Below are 16,839 nucleotides of genomic sequence, written 5' to 3'. Positions count from 1 at the left end.
TCTCAGATTCTCCAGCATCGGCAGTTCTTACTATCTCTAAACCTTTTACCTAACCGGTCCGAATCCTGATCATCAGCTCTACACCTTGTTATCTCGAATCCTGATCGGGGCTGAGTCCGGCGCCACATTCAGTCCAATTGGCAGAAAGACAAGCCAATCTAGCTCAGATGTCGTGCCCCGCCCCCTCCTTCCGACGGCTCTGTGTTACTGCCAATCAGTGGGCTGAATGTGAGCATGCGCAATACGAGACCGAAGCGGGGCGCTGAGCTGCAAGTTTACGGCGGTAAAAGCCGTCCGGTGAGTGGAGCCAATGGCTCAGGTAAATGAGAACTTTCAAAAATATATAGCATAAGTCTGAAATCCTGTATAAGAATCCCCAGTTTCGACGTTTGGCCCGCTCAGAAGCCAATTGCAGGTTTTGTATGGAAAACAGGCGCCGCGGCCGCCGGAATGTCGGGCACCGCGGCGCCTGCGCGACCATGTTGGTTAGGTTTTCCGGCAGAACGCATGCGTCGTCCACACCTTCCGTGCGTTGGTAAACCCGGATGAAGAACCCGCAGGAACAATAAACAAGAGGCGTACAATCAATGGATTGTTGTGAAGCCGAAGGCCAGGGGTGCAGTCAGCAACACCAGCTTCTATTTCTATACCATCTTTTGAGGTAAAACAAATTGTTGCAAAGCGACATGAGGCGATATCGGGGCAGATGATCAAAACGCTTGAACAAAGGTATGTTTTAAGGAGGAAAGTGAGGTGTAGGGAGAGAATTCCAGATCTTGGGACCAAGGCAACTGAAGATGGAACCGCCAATGATGGAGCAGTGAAAGTTCAGAATGCGTCAGAGGCCAGAATTAGAGGAACCCAGATATTTCGGAGGCTGTGGTAAGGACGAACTAACAGATAGGACGAGATAGTAGGAACTGCAGATGCTGGAGAATCCGAGACAACAAGGTGCAGAGCTGGATGAACACAGCAGGCCAAGCAGCATCATAGGAGCAGGAAGGCTGACGTTTCGGGCCTAGACCCTTCATCTGCACCTTGTTGTAACAGATAGGACGAGGCCGTTTGATAATAAAGATGAGCATTTCAAAATCACGGTGTTGTTTCAATGAGATCTAGTATCGGTCAGTGAGCACGGGCTTGACAGGGGAATGAGACTTAACTGCAATTCACCCAGAGCAAAATTTGCGATGCCTTCAAGTTTACAGAAGGAGGAATCTGGAAGATCATTGGGGGACTGCCATTGAAATAGTCGAGCTTGGAGGTAACAAAGGAGTGAATGAGGGTGAGTGAGATAACAGATGGAAACGTGGTCTTATTGATGGCAAAGATATGAGATTAGAAGCTCCTCTTTGGAAACGAATTTCACACTGGGGTTTTGAACAGCCTGACAGAGGCTGAGTATTGTTAGAGAGAGTGGTAAATGAAGATTGGAGCATAAAATGGAAGCAGTGGCTTCATTCTTCCCACTATTTAATTGAAGTTAATTCATCAGCATGAAGAGAATCAGGAACTAGAATGGACCTTGAAGCTGATTCCAGGTTTAATTTAGTTTGTGCTGGGAGAGGAAGAGCAAAGGTTTGGAGAAACCGCATTCGTAAGAGAAATTTCGGTCATGAAGATAGAATAGAGAAAGTTAAATGGAAATTTTCAAAGTCATGAGGGAGCTGGGTAGGTAGTGAGAAACTGTTCTCATTAATAAAAGCATTGAGAACAAGGGTGCAGACTTCAAATAATGTACAAAAGAGCAAATTGTGATGTGAGAAAGATATTTCACACAGCTGGTGATTAGATCTGGAATGTGTTGCATGGAACTGTAATTTAAGCAGGTTCAATTGAGGCTGTTAGATGATTTTCCTATTCAAATAATGTGCAAGATTATAGGGAAAAAATCAGGAGAATGGCACAATGTCAGAATGCTCAATTAGAGAACTATGCAGACAAAATGTGCTGAATGACCCCTGTGAATCACAGAATTGCTAAAGCATAGACAATCGCTCATTGGATGTATTAGGCAAGAACTTTCACAAGTTGATTGGGGGTGGATGTTTGCAGGTAAAGGGGCAGCTGGAAAATGGGAAGTCTTCAAAAATGTGATAACCAGAATCCAGGGACAGTATGTTCTTGTTAGGATGAAGGGCAAGGCTGACAGGTGTAGGGAATGCTGGATGACTAGAGAAATTGAGGTTTTGGTTAAGAAAAGGAAGGAAGCATACGTCAGGTATAGACAGCGGAGATCGAGTAAGTCCTTAAAGTACAAAGGAGTATACTTGAGAGGGAAATCAGGAGGGCAAAAAGAGGACGTGAGATAGCCTTGGCAAGTAGAGTTAAGGAGAATCCAAAGGGATTATGGAGAAGGATATGGAAGATAGAGAATGTGGGGAAATAGATAGCAACATCTTGAAAAAATGGACATATTACAGAGGAGGAGGTGCAGGACGTCTTAAAATGCATAAAGGTGGATAAATCCCCGGGACCTGATCAGGTGCACCTTAGAACTCTGTGGGAAGCTAAGGAAGTGATTGCTGGGTCCCTTGCTGAGATAATTGTATCGTCGGTAGCCACGGGTAGGGTGTCGGAAGACTGGAGGTTGGCTAACATGGTGCCATTATTTAAGAAAGGGGGGAAAGAAAAGCCAGGGAACTGTAGACTAGTGAGCCTGACATTGGTTCAGAGATGGTAGGAACTGCAGATGCTGGAGAATCTGAGATAACAATGTGTAGAGCTGGTTGTACACAGCAGGAGGGAGGAGGGTAACTAGCCTCTGATGCGGCTTGGCCTGCTGTGTTCATCCAGCTCTACACCTTGTTATCTTAGCCTGACCTTGGTGGTAGACAAGTTGTTGGAGGTAATTCTGAGGGACAGGATTTGCATGTATTTGGAAAGGCAAGGACTAATTAGGGATAGTCAACATGGCTTTGTGCGTGGGAAGTCATGTCTCACTAAATTAAGTTTTTTGAAGAAGTAACAAGGAGGATTGATGAGGGCAGAGCGGTGAACGTGATCTATGTGGACTTGAGTAAGGTGTTAAGGTTCCTCATGGTAGATTGGTTAGCAAGATTGGATCACATGGAATACAGGGAGAACTAGCCGTTTGGATACAGAACTGGCTTAAAGGTAGAAAACAGAGGGTGTTGATGTAGGGTTACTTTTCAGACTGGAGGCCTGTAACTAGTTGTGTGCCACAAGAATCAGTGCTGGCTCCACTGATCTGTCATTTAAACAAACGATTTGGATGTGAACGTAGGAGGTGTGGTTAGTAAGTTTGCAGATGATACCAAAATTGGAGACATAGCGGACAGCGAAGAAGGTTACCTCAGAGTACAATGGGATCTTGATCAGATGGGCCAGTGGGCTGAGGAGTGGCAGATGGAGTTTAATTTAGTTAAATGTGAGGTGCTGCATTTTGGAAAGGCAAATCAGGGCAGGACTTATACACTTAATGGTAAGGTCCTGGGAAGTGTTGTTGAACAAAGAGACCTTGGAGTGCAGGTTCATAGTTCCTTGAAAGTGGAGTCACAGGTAGATAGGTTAGTGAAGCAGACATTTGGTATGTTTGCTTTTTTTGGACAGTACATTGGGTAAGGAGTTGGGGGTCATATTGTGCCTGTACAGGACATTGTTTAGGCTACTTTTGGAATACTGTGTTCAATTCTAGTCATCCTTCTATAGGAAGGATGTTGTGAAACTAGAAAGGGTTAGGAAAGATTTACAAGGACGATGCCAGTGTTGGAGGGTTTGAGCTATAGGGAGAGCCTGGACAGGCTGGACCATTTTTCCCTGGAGCATCGAAGGCTGAGGGGTGAACTTGTGGAGGTTTATAAAATCTCAAAGGGCATGGATAGGGTAAATAGACAAGGTCTTTTCTCCTTGATGGGGAGTCAACAACTAGAAGGCATAGGTCTAAGGTGAGAGGGGAAAGATTTAAAATGGATCTAAGGAGCAACTTTTTCATGCAGAGGGCGGTGTGTGTGTAGAATGAGCTGCCAGAGGCAGTGGAGGAGACTGGTACAATTACAGCATTTAAAATGCATCTGGATGGATATATGAATGGGAAGGGTTTAAAGGGATATGGGCCAAATGCTGGCAGATCGGACCTGATTTATCTAGGATATCTGGTTGGCATAGACGATTTTGACCAAAGGATCTGTTTCCGTGCTGCACATCTCTATGACTGTATGAATGTCCACAGTTAGCTATGAACATGAGGTTAACATCTTCTGTTCTGTATGGCCAGTCCAGGAGAATCAGATTAATGTTTTGTGATGAAAACTTTCTGAGATTATCAAACACCTTGCTGCCTGTAGATGCATATTATTTTGTTAAAAAGTTCAGAATGAATAACCGAAAACTGTATTTGGATGTTAGCAGAAGGAGGGAAGACTGTGTAACAGGGATTTACAGCTTTCGGGGAACAAGAAAGGAAAATATTCCACAGAAACTGTAATTGTCTGTTCTGAATTTCTATCCTATACTCATAATGCTGACTTTTGTGCTGACTCCTTTTCCAGTGTATTAAAGAAAGAGGATTAGCTGATGGGAGACTTGAATCAGATCTGAGTGAGTCATCAGGATGTAAATGTTCCCATTCAACATTTGGTCTATCAGTGGAAAAAGTTTTCTAACGTTGTGACTGGAAAAACACCAACAAACACGCACACAGACCTGAGTGAGAATGTTCCAGTGAACTGATTGCAGTAAAAGCTTTTAACAGTTACACAGCCTGAAAAAAAAATCACCCCATTCGTAGTTGAGAAACTGGTGTGTGGACGAGCTTTCAACTGATCATCTAACCCAGAGACGCACCAGGACATCCATAGCATGGAGAAACCATGGAAATGTGCCGACTGTGGGAAAGGATTCATTTCCCCATCAAAACTGGAAACACATCGTCGCAGTCACACTGGAGAGAGGCCATTCACCTGCTCCGTGTGTGGGAAGGGATTCACTGATTCATCCAACCTGCTGACACACCAGCGAGTCCATGCTGAGGAGAGGCCGTTCAGCTGCACTTACTGTGGAAAGAGGTTCAGGCACTCGGGCGCACTCACTGTACACCAGCGAGTTCACACTGGGGAGAGGCCGTTCGCCTGTTCTGTGTGTGGGAAGGCATTTAGTCAGTCAACTACCTTGCTGAGACACCAGCAAATCCACACTGAGGAGAAGCCATTCAGCTGCCCGGACTGTGGAAAGAGGTTCACACGTTCAGGTACCCTTGTAATGCACCAGCGAGTTCACACTGGGGAGAGGCCATTCACCTGCTCTGTGTGTGGGAAGGGATTCACTCAGTCATCCCACCTGTTGACACATCAGCGACTTCACACTGGGGAGAAACCATTTCCCTGCACTGTGTGTGGGAAGGGATTTGCTCAGCAATCCCACCTGCTAACGCACCAGCGAGTTCACACGGGGGAGAGCCAATCCATCTGCTCAGTCTGTGGGAAGGGATTCACTCTGCCATCCCAGCTAGTGACACACCAGCGAGTTCACACTGGTGAGAGGCCATTCACCTGCTCCGTGTGTGGGAAGGGATTCATTAGTTCAGCTACACTGCTGCGACACCAGCAAGGTCACACTGAGGAGAGGCCCTTCAGTTGTACTGATTGTGGAAAGAGGTTCAAGCAGTCTGACTACCTCATTGTACACCAGCGAATTCATACTGGGGAGAAACCATTCACCTGCTCTCAGTGTGGGAAGAGATTCATTGATTCATCTCGACTGCGGAGACACCAGCGAGTTCATGAGCGACTGCAGGGATATGGTTCCGTTATTACTCACATCCAGAAATGAATCACGTTCATTCTGACAATTGCTCTTCGTTTCTGCCAATGTTAATAATCCCTGTAACTGGAACTGGAGATTAATATTCTGGATCTGAATGACTGAATTTTCAGGGCTGCAGTGTCCCTTTAAAAAGCACCGTCTGTGAATGTTCACCATAATTCAGGGATTTTCACCAGAAGTTAATTGATAACAAAATTCTGAACTTTTTGCTTTCGTCCTAAATTGATCTTTGCAAATTTTAAAATTCAGTGTCTGAGCAATTCCACTGATTAACATCACCAATGAGAACGTGCTGATGAGTCCTTACTGACAATTCTGACTAGCTTGCACATTCCATGCAGTAGTCCCTCCATTATCCACAAGAAGGAAGGGAATGGAATTTGGGGGAGATTAGAGAGTCTCAATGTTTTCCTGCTCACCTGGTACTGAAATCCTGTTGATACAGGAATGAAAACAATTCTGATCTGAGTAATGGACTGTGAGAAATCACCATCCAATAACCTGATTAAAGTCTTCTGAAATGTATTGATTTGTTATAGAAAATACTCTCTCTCTCTTTCGAAAAAAAAAATCCATAGCAGATTACTGTCTGACAGATGCAGGACAGGCCTGTTCTCTCTGTCCAGGATGTGACTCTAGCACAGATCCTGAAGCAAGATATTTCTGACTCTGATATGATCAGATCTAATAATTAACTGTCCGTGTAAAAGTTTAAAGACAAGCTGTTGGAAAGTGTTTCAAAGTGATCCAACCTGGCTTTAACACAAGCTTCCATTCTGGCGCTCACTAGTAAATTGTTCAGAGGAGTCACTGCCACCTGCTACAGAGACCTGCATTCATTCTGCATCATGCGTCCATTTGTCCTCCAGGACTGGAATACTATTCTCACATGTCATTGTCCTGTTTAGCTTCTCACATTAAGGTGTTGCTTCTTAATAAACCACTCTTAAATAACGTATAAGTTTTGAGCCCCTTTTTTTCGGGGAGTGAGATCTCAGTGGTAGAGCTCCTAGTCTTGAGCAGTAACAGCCTTGGGAACTTCTTCACCTGTGCTTAACTAAGTGAGGCCAGGAATATACAGTGACATTCACATATTACGGGAAATGTCTGATTGCTAAGAGAGAAAACAGGCAGGGCCTAAGAGAGCTTGGGAATTGTGGAAGAGCGTGACAGGGCTTATAAATATATCCACAATTGGCTTTACAAAGAGTTTTAGGAGGGCAAAATTAAGTTGAACTAAGTCCAGAATCAGTGAGACAACTTTCCGAAGATGGATGCAGATGAACAGCAATGGAGAATTTAAAATTCATCCATGGACTTTTAATTGAACTATCTGTATTAACGACTTGCCAATAATTTAGATTTGTGTGAGATGATCAGCAGTCAAGAGGATAAATCAAGTCAATAGTTACCACACTTAACCAGAAAAGTTTTGACACACATTCTTGGGGGCAGCTTAAAAGTTTGTCTTTCTGATTCTGATCATTCTCACAGCTTTAGGAAGTTTGCTACAGTGTGTAATCAGGAAATGAGGAGAACAAGCTCCTAACTAAGAACTAGCTGGGTTTGATAGAAATCGGTTGTCATTAAGGAGATTCCCTTCTCAGGGTTGGGAGGTCTATAACAAATCACCATCGAATAATCTGATCAAATTTTAAACATACTCAGGAGGTAACCATTTGGCCCATCAAGCCCGCTGTTGCATTCCGTACAATCACTGATCATCCATGTCAATGCCTTTTTCCTGGACTACCCTTAACCGTGCTTTTCTTTTAGAAGCAGGTCTGTCAATCTCTATTTTAAACATACTTGATGACTGAGCTTCTACAGCTCTTTTGGGACAGAGAATTCCAAAGATTCACAACCATTTCCATAAAATAGTTTCTCCTCACCATACCAGGTGGTTCCCCACTTCTTTTTCAATTGTGCCCTCTGGCTCCAGGCTCCCCATCCAGAAAACCTATTACTTGCCTTTTGTATTCTTTTAAGTATTTGATCAGTTTCAAAGAGATCACCTCTAATTCTTTGAACCATGTGAATATCTAGGGTTGCAACTGCAAGACTGTCAGCAAGAGAGCTAGGAATGAGTTGAGAAGAAATATCTTCACTCAGAGTTGTTAGGATTTGAAATGCTCTGGCTGGGAGGGTGGAGGCAGATTCCATTGGCGGTTCTAAAAGAGAGCTGGATATATATTTGAAAGGGATGAAGTTAAAGGGCTGTGGAGATAGGGCTGGAAAGTGGGATTAACTGGGTAGTTCTTTTGGGAGCTGGTACAGACATGATGCCTCCTTCTCTACTGTAAAATTCTATGAATTTTAATATAGGCCCAGTTTTTATAATGTGCCTTCATAGCAGACTGCTGCCATCCAAGGTAAGTCTGGTGAGCTTTAGTGCACTCCCTCTGTGGCAATGATAGCCTTCATAAGCTAATGAGACCAAAACTGCACAGGCCAAAGGGCCTGTTTCAACACTGTAGGGATTCTATGAACTACTCCAGGTGCAGTCACAGCACGGTTTATGCAATTAAATCCTCTTGCAAGAAAGGCTAACATAGCTTTCCTAATTGCCAGCTCTACCCGCTGGATAGCTTAAGTGCCTTATTGACTAGGAGAAAATGTAGATCAGTGAGTGCAGGGGTTTGGGAGAATGCGTCCAAAAAGCACACAAGCAGTATAGTTTTGGATGATCACAGATGAAGGTGCAGTGAATGTGAGAGGCTGGTCAGGACTGAATTGGTATCTCCAAGTCTAAAGACTTGGATGAGGTGCTCAGCAGCAACTAAGCCGGAGAGGGGTGACTTTATGGAAACTGAAGTACCTGGTATCAGTTAGAATGAGTTGGGTTTTAGTGTCACATGTACAAGGGACAAATTTTAGGTAAAAATTCAAAAAGAAAAGAAATAAGTTAAAAGTTCGACATTACAGCTGTTTTCAGTGTAAAGTAGTAAATAAGAAATATAGTTAAAAGTTCTAATTTGCAGTCCTTCTTTAGCCATGGGCCTGCAGTCACTCCATTCTGGGCTTTCCTCACGAGAGTTCAGTCTCTCTCCTGCACTGGGCCTGATATCTGTGTTGCCATCTCACTGCTGACAACCATCTGCTCACGAGCCACTTTGCACAGGCCACCGGAGTCCCCCTCTGCTGCTGCGGGCCCCCAGCTGCTTCCACAATGCTGCCAACCACCAGAATTCTGCCTGGGCACACCAAACACCTCATGGCCAACTGCCAAAGTCTCGCTGTGGGCCCCCAGCTGCTGCCTCCACACCTAAACTGCCTCCTGAAGGTAAGTAGAGAACAAAAAAGCCAGGAAAAAGAAAAGAAGAAAGAAAAGTGGCTGGGCTCCGGCTCAGGAGACCTACTCTGCTGCTATCTTGGAATTATGGTGTGGAGTTGTGATCACAAAGTCATCTTGGGGTCAAAAAATGGCAACAATATTGTGGACAGTGTGATTCAGCTTCAGACAGTTTTAACAGAAGGGGAAATTTGAATGTTGAATGAATGGAATGGTTCTGATTGTTCCAAATTTTAATTAGAGGAATTTTCTGCTCATGCAGTACTGAAAGAAAATATAACAAGAGTGGAGGAGTGTAGAGGGATAGTGGATTATGGAGCTGGGCATAGTCAGTGTACATGTGCTTTTTTACTGCAAGAGGCTTAAATGGGGCAGACTTGGTTAAAGTGCATCCTCGAGGATTTCTTGAAACAGTACGTAGATAGTCCAACTGCAGGAGAGGCCATACTGGAATCTGTATTGGCTAACAAGCCTGGCCACGTGACTTCTTTTCAGTGGGAGAGCATTTTGGAAACCGTGATCACAACTGCTTAAGTTTTAAGATAGCTACAAATAAGGATAAGTCAGGACCTTGCAGGAAGGTACTAAATTGGGGGAAGGCTAATTATGCCAGTATTAGTCAGGTGCTAGGGGTGTTAATTGGAGGAGCTGTTATTGGCCAAGTCCACATTTAACGTGGGAGTTGTGTAATGACCTCCTGATCAAAGTTCAGGACTGGCATTTTCTGGTAAGGAGGAAGGGCAAAGATGGCAAGGTAAGGGAGCCTTGGATAATGAGGGAGGTTGTAAATTCAGTCAAAAGGGAAAAAGAAGCATATACAATGTTTAGGAAGCTAAAATCCAGGAATATAGTGAAAGCAGGAAAGAACTCAAGCAGGGAACTAAGAGAGCAAGAAGGGGCTATGAAATGACCTTGGCAAGTAAGGTTAAAGAGAATCTTAAGGCATTGTGTACATAAATTAAAGCTAAGAGGATAACTAGGGAGAAGTTAGAATCATTCAATGATAAAGAAGGGAACTTGTGCTTGGAGGCAGAGGATATAGGCAAGATCCTAAATGAGTACTTTACGTTGGTATTCTCCCAGGAGAGAATATGGAGCATAGCGAGATTAGTGTGGAGCATGCGACTGTGCTATGGCATTTTGAGATCAAGAAATAATTGGTGTTTTGTCTGATAAGTCTCCAGGGCCCGATGGTATCTACCCTAGGTTATTGAGAGAGACAAGAGAGGAGATTTCTGGGGCCTTGATGAAGATCTTTGTATCCTTGCTAGCTACTGGAGAGGACCCAAAAGACTGACAAGTAGCTAATGTCCTATTCAGGAAAGGAAGTAAGAATAATCTAACTATAGAGCTGTGAGACTCACATCGGTGGTTGGGAAGCTATTGGAGAGAATTCTTAGGGATAGGATTTACATGCTTTTAGAAAAGCATAGCCTAATTATGGACAGTCAGCATGGCTTTCTGTGGGGCAGCTCATGTCTTAACTAATGATTAAATTTTTTGAGGTGATGATGCTTGATGAAGGTACGGCAGTGGATGTTGTCTGCATGGATTTTAGTAAGGCTTTCGACACGGTCCCTCATGGTAGGCTCATCCTGAAGATTAAGATGCATGGGATCTGCGGTGACTTGACCACGTGGATTCAGAAGTATCTTTCCCATAGAAGGCAGAGGGTAGTGGTGGAAGGGTGTTCACTTTTGGCTGGAAGTCCATGACTGATGGATTCCTCAGGGATCCATACCAGGACCTCTACTGTTCATGATATATGTGTGTGTATAAAATGATTGTGTGTGTGCTGCGGAAGGTTATCAAAGGGTACAGCGGGATATAGAAGCATTGCAGATATGGGTGGAGAAATGGCAGATGGAGTTTAATCTGGATAAGTGTGAGGTGCTGCACTTTGGGAGATCAAATAGTAAGGAAATGTATGGAGTTAGTGGCAAGACCCTGAACAGCATTGATGTACAGAGGCATCTTGGGGGTGAAGTCCATAGCTCCCTGAAAGTGGCCACACAAGTAGGGTGGTAAATTAGGCATATGGCCTGCCTGCCTTTATTGGTCAGAATATTAAGTACAAGAGTAAGAATGTCATGTTGCAGCTTTATAAGACTTTGATTAGGGCACACTTAGAATATTGTGCTCAGCTCTGTCGCCATATTACAGGAAGGATGTGGAGGCTTTGGAGAGAGTTACCAGGATGCTGCCTGGATTAAAACTCGGGTTGTTCTCTCTGGAATAGTGGAGGCTGAGGGGAGACTTGATAGAAGTCTATGAAATTATGAGATGCCTAGATAGGGTTGGTGGTTAGAATCTTTTTCTCTAGAATTGAAATGTCTGGTACTAGGGGGCATGCATTTAAGGTGAGAGGGGGAAAGTTCAAAGGAGATGTGAGGGATGAGTTTTTTGCACAAATTGTGATAGGAATCTGGAACGCACTGCCAGGGGTGGTGGTAGAGGCGGTGTATAAGGGACTTTCAGAAAAGCGAACATACATGCAAGGAATGGAGGGATATGGACCGGGGCAGGCAGAAGGAATTAGTTTAATTTGGCACAACGTCGTGGGCTAAAGGGCCCATTCCTGTCCTGTACTGTTCTGTGTGCTTTTGGACGATGTGACCTAGTGGCAGCATGTAGAGGAGGAATAAGAGGGGCTAAGGATAGATCCATGAAGGACACCAAGGAAAGAGGTCTGAGATGGGCAATAACTTGTGTAGAAGCTGGGGTTAAGGGTTATATTTTTGATAATGGCTGATGATAGTAGAGCACAAGGATAGGGAGCTAGAACTGGAAAAGTGAGAGGATCAACAATAATAATAATATTAGTAAACTTTGGGAAGTCAGATGCTTGGCAGTTTAATGGGAATAAGGCCAATGAAGCTGAAAATGTCTTATGGCCAAGGTGATCTCTGACTGGGCAGTCAATAACTGCAGAAAGATCTTACTTCTGGGTTTGGTTAAGGAGGCCTTGTGGCTAGTGGAACTGTGGGGAACAACAGAGGCAGCTGAAGGACTGTTTTAACATTAGTGACAGAGAAGCTGAAGGAGCTTCTCCTGCTTATTGCTAGAAGTGGGGATTGTGGAGATTGAGAATGCTTCAAAAAGAAATAAGTAGTATCAGAGATATTACAAAGACCTAACACTTGGCTCTGTAGTTACTTGTGAAGTTGCTTATGTCTCAATAGATGGACTAACTAAGTGAATGAATTCACACATGCATAGTAGGTGAATGGTCATAGCCCATTGTAATCTTACTTGTGTTTCAGCAAGATGAACAACTGAATAGCTGACTGAATAAAATGTTAGGAAAAGAAATCTGTCATCCTTATCTGATCTGGCTTGTGTGTTTCTGGAGACTTACAGGTATGTGTTTGACTCTTAAATGTCCTCTGAAAGTGCCTAGCAAGTAATTCAAGGGCAGGTTGAGATGGCAAGCAACTGTAGGTAATGGCAATGACACTCGTATCCCATGAACATCTAACTAAGACTGGTTTTCCTCTGGTTTTTTTTAAGGTGGAGATAGGTGAGTTTTAGTTTCAGTTCTGTGATGGTCATTCTTTTTTTACAAGAGTTGTTATTTGGAACAGTGAACTAAAGACAAAATTTTCATAACAAATGCGATTTAATCAAGTGTCTCACAGGACACGTTTGGTGTAAATGGATAAAGTGTATATACTACTGATTTTAACGCACAGAGAAAAAGCAGATCCAAAGCTATGAGTTTAGTTGTTACTCTGGAGCAGAAGAATGAAGTTTTCAGTTCAGGGCAACAGTTTCATCACAGTGGAAGAGTTTGTTCATGAAGCCTCTAATCTGGAAATGTTTGTACCCAAGTTTTCAGAGCTGAAAAGATGTTCAGGCCCTCAGAATTAAAAAGGATTCTTGTCAGCAGACTTGGAAACTCATAAAATCATCTTTAGTGGTCCCAGGAGGAGAACTGGAAAGAATCAGATCAGAAAACAGAGTTGAGAGAAAAGTGATATTTCACTGAGTGACAGTCAGGGATATTGCTGGAAATAGGCTGCAAGTATGTTTTGCTTTTTATGTTGAGCTTTCTAAACATTTCAATGTACGGCTATTTTTGTTTTCTCCCCCTCCTCTTTTTGTGGAACAATCTTGTGTTCTTTTGAAAAGATCACTTGTGGCCTGTGCGTGCTGCCACACGCTCTGTCTGTTTTTTTTAAAATCAGCCTGTTTCGAAATATTACAACACATCTCTAGAGAAGATGGGACTTGAACCTGGTCCTCCAGGCTCAGAGATATTTATACTACCAGTGAACCACACACTGTGTCTATACAGCTATGGTAACCAATGATAAATGTTTAAACTTGTAATCTATCAATTCAGTTGTCACTGTGGGATATGACTTATCTGGTATTACCACCAGCTGGGATCATTAATCCAATCAGTGAATGATGAACTAAATAAAGCTAATAAGAAACTGCATTGTTTCCTGTTCCAGGTTTTTGTGTAATATCTCAAAAAGAAAGTCACAGAGTCTTTTTCTTGTTATCCTGCCAATTAATCCATCTAATATTTATCTTGTGAACATTTTGCCTGTAACTCAGACAACAATCAGAAGTGGACAGCCTCAACTAACTTTGGAGCTGAACTTCATTGACAAAATCTGTAAAATTCAGGTTCACCGTTAATGTGAGGAGGGGCTGTCAGACAGTGATTTCTGCTCTTGCTATTTAATAAAGACCACTTTAACTGTTCAATGAGTGGAAAGAAATCGCCATTTTTGGAAAAATTCCTTACTAAACTCACTGTCATTTTGCTTTAGCAAGACCAACTTGAATCAACTAAAATTTTTGAAATATAAAATTGGGCAGTTGTAATGTAATTAATAAAATTTTGGGATGATTGTTTTAAAAATTTACTGTAATGAACTGACCTAAGTGCCTACACAGAACTGTAGGTTTAAACCTCATGGTGTTTTATTTCTCACACTTGGTAATGGAAATTGCACAACAATGGACACAGCACATCCCTGAAACATTTTCCGAATATAAAGCTTGATTTGTTGAAGTGAAATTTGCTTTGAAACTCATTGACCTCTGTTCTGTTAGTTCAGCGATTCATTGAAATTGTTTTATTGTGGTTGCTGTTTAAATGTGTCTAAGACACTGCTCCAATTACTCAGACATTCTGCTTTTACCTGCTGCTTGAACAAAGATGCCACAAATTTGGAGTCTTTCCAGGTGACTGGGGAACTGACTTAGCACTCCGCTTAACCACCAACTCGACAAAAGTTATTACCATTGCTCCTGGGCAGGATTAAAGGAAGGAATCGAATTGGAATGCTTGTAAATTATAACTGACAGAGATCAAAACACAGTGCAAACTCTTTTTCATACTATTCTAAGCTTTCATTTTGAAGGGGCTCTGATGGAGGAGGGTAAATAGGGTGTTCCACAACATGAGCCAATCCGAATAAAGTCTCATATACCTGCTATTCTCCTCTCAAGCCTGTCCTGCCATTTAAATGGATTACCTGTAGTCTGTATCTTCACTTCATCAATATGGGTTGGTTCTGTCAACCTACTAACCCTCACCTTACAAAAGGTGTCAGTCTCTATTTTTGTTATTTTCATTTGACAGCCCAAATTCAGCAGGATTTTACAGGAGAGAGTTCCGGCTTCCGTTGACCATTGTCTGAGAGCTGCTTCCTCACGTGATCCTAAACATCACCACTCTGTGTCAAAGAATGGTGAAACCCCAAAAATTACATCATTGTAGTGTTTCCCTCTTTCTTCGAAAGAAAATGAGAGAGACAGAGAGAAAGGCTGTTACAACCAAAAGTTCTATCTTAGAAACAGCGGCAACTTAGCAGAGAGGTAAAAGGGCAGGTTTTGGTGAGTGTCGAGTTTTGCTGAGTAGGGCTAGCAGAATTAAATTAGGCAAAGTTTTTTTTTGATTCCGTAGTCACTAGAGTGATAGTAGTGGCAGTTAGCGGAGTGGTATGCTTCTCCTATGAGATGTGGGAGATCAGGGAGAAGTCAAATATCCCTGACAACTATGTCTGCAGGAAGTGTCCACCTGCAGCTCTCCCAAACCACATGGTTCAATTGGAGCATCAATTATACTCACTGAGAACCAGATAGGATGCAGAAAGTTTTATAGATAGGAGTTTCAGGAATGTGGTTACATCAAAGGTTCAAACAGATAGATGGGAGACCAGAAGTTAGGCAGTGCAGGAGTGCCCTGTGGTTATTCTCCTGTCAAACAAGTGTACCGTTTTGGATACTGTTGGGAGGCATAGCCTCTCAGGGGAAGGCAACAGCAGTGGACAAGTCAGTGGCACCACAATTGGCTATTGTACAGCAGCAGGGTCAAAGTGTAGGTCAGCGATAGTCATAGGCAACCCTAAAGTCAGGGGTATGGGCATTTCTGTGGTCACAAGCATGACTCCAGGACGCTGTGTTGCCTTCCTTGTGCTAGGACCAAGGATTTCTCTGCGCGGGCACAAGATATTCTAAAGGGGAACAGTGACAAGCCAGAGGTCATGGTCCATATTGGTACTAATGTCATGGGCAGAAATAAGAAATGAGGCCCTGCAAACAGAATTTAGGGACTTAGAAAGTTGAAAAACAGGACCTGTAGGGTTGGAATCTTGGGATTACTCCCTGTGCCATATGCTTGTGAGGCTGGAAATAGGAAAATAATACAGTTGAATATGTGGCTAAAGAGGTGGAGTAAGATATCTGGATCATTGGGATCTCTTCTAGACAGGAGGGATCTGTACAAGATGGATGTCTAAGCAGGAGGGGCAGCAGTATCCTTACAGGGAGGTTTTAAACTAATGTGGCAGGTGCATGGGAATCAGCAGTAGGTCACCAAATGGAGTGGTTGAGGAGAAGGTAGAGGTTAGTCAAGTAAATCCAATAGGAAGAACAGGCAGGGCCAGGTTAATTAACAAATTGGGACTGGTAGTCTGAATTATGTTTATTTCAATGCCACGAGTATAACAGGTAAGACAGATAAGCTTAGAGCTTGGATTCGTACGTGGAACTATTAAGGTGTAGCCATTACAGAAATTTGGTTTAGAGAAGAACAAGACTGGCAGTTCAATGTAAAAGACATGGAGGATTTGCATTACTGATTAGGGTGAATGTCACAGCTGCACTAAGAGACGACATCTTGGAGGGCTCATCCAGTGAGGCAATATGGGTAGAACTCGGGAATAAGAAAGGTAAAGTCACTATGATGGTGTTATACTAAAGGCTGCCCAATAGCAAGCCAGAAATAGATGAACAGATATGTAAGCAGATCAAGGAATGATGTAAAAACAACAGAGTTGTTGTAATGGATGATTTTAATTTCCCTAACATTGACTGGGTGTCCCTTAGTTCAAGGGGCTTCGATGGGACAGAATTTGTTAGGTGCATCCAGGAAGGTTTCTTTAAATAATATGTAAATAGTCCAATGAGTGAAGGGGCAATACTAGACTTTGTATTGGAGAATGAGCCTAGCCAGGTGATCAAAGTTCCAGTGACCATAATTCCATAAGATTTAAGATACTTATGGATAAGCTAAGAATGGTCCTCAGGTGAAAGTTCTAAATTGGAGAAGGTTAATTACAATAGAAATAGGCAGGAACTGGAAGAATTCATTTGGAGATAGTAGGAACTGCAGATGCTGGAGAATCTGAGATAACAAGGTGTAGAGCTGGACGAACACAGCAGGCCAAGCAGCATCAGAGGAGCAGGAAGGCTGACGTTTCAGGCCTAGACCCTTCTTCAGAAAATTTTCTGAAGAAGGG

At 43.0% G+C, this 16,839-nt stretch overlaps 2 protein-coding genes across 6 annotated transcripts in view; one reads left to right on the top strand and one right to left on the bottom strand.

Annotated features, from left to right (window-relative positions):
- Nucleotides 1–16,839, bottom strand: part of LOC109932105 (gastrula zinc finger protein XlCGF8.2DB-like) — a 64,865-nt gene that overhangs the window by 28,249 nt on the left and 19,777 nt on the right. The gene's annotated exons all lie outside the window — the stretch shown is intronic.
- LOC109932096 (zinc finger protein 84-like) overlaps nucleotides 4,701–16,839 on the top strand; it is a 46,377-nt gene continuing 34,238 nt past the window's right edge. The window contains exons 1-2 of the mRNA XM_048619539.1: nucleotides 4,701–5,736; nucleotides 10,435–10,447. Of these exons, the coding sequence (XP_048475496.1) occupies nucleotides 4,822–5,736; nucleotides 10,435–10,447 (928 nt within the window). The 5' untranslated portion in view covers nucleotides 4,701–4,821. The remainder of the gene's footprint in view (nucleotides 5,737–10,434; nucleotides 10,448–16,839) is intronic.

The sequence above is a fragment of the Rhincodon typus genome, chromosome 43 (genome assembly GCF_021869965.1).
Source record: "Rhincodon typus isolate 14 chromosome 43, sRhiTyp1.1, whole genome shotgun sequence".
Taxonomy (NCBI): domain Eukaryota; kingdom Metazoa; phylum Chordata; class Chondrichthyes; order Orectolobiformes; family Rhincodontidae; genus Rhincodon; species Rhincodon typus.
This window is presented reverse-complemented; position numbering and strand designations above follow the sequence as displayed.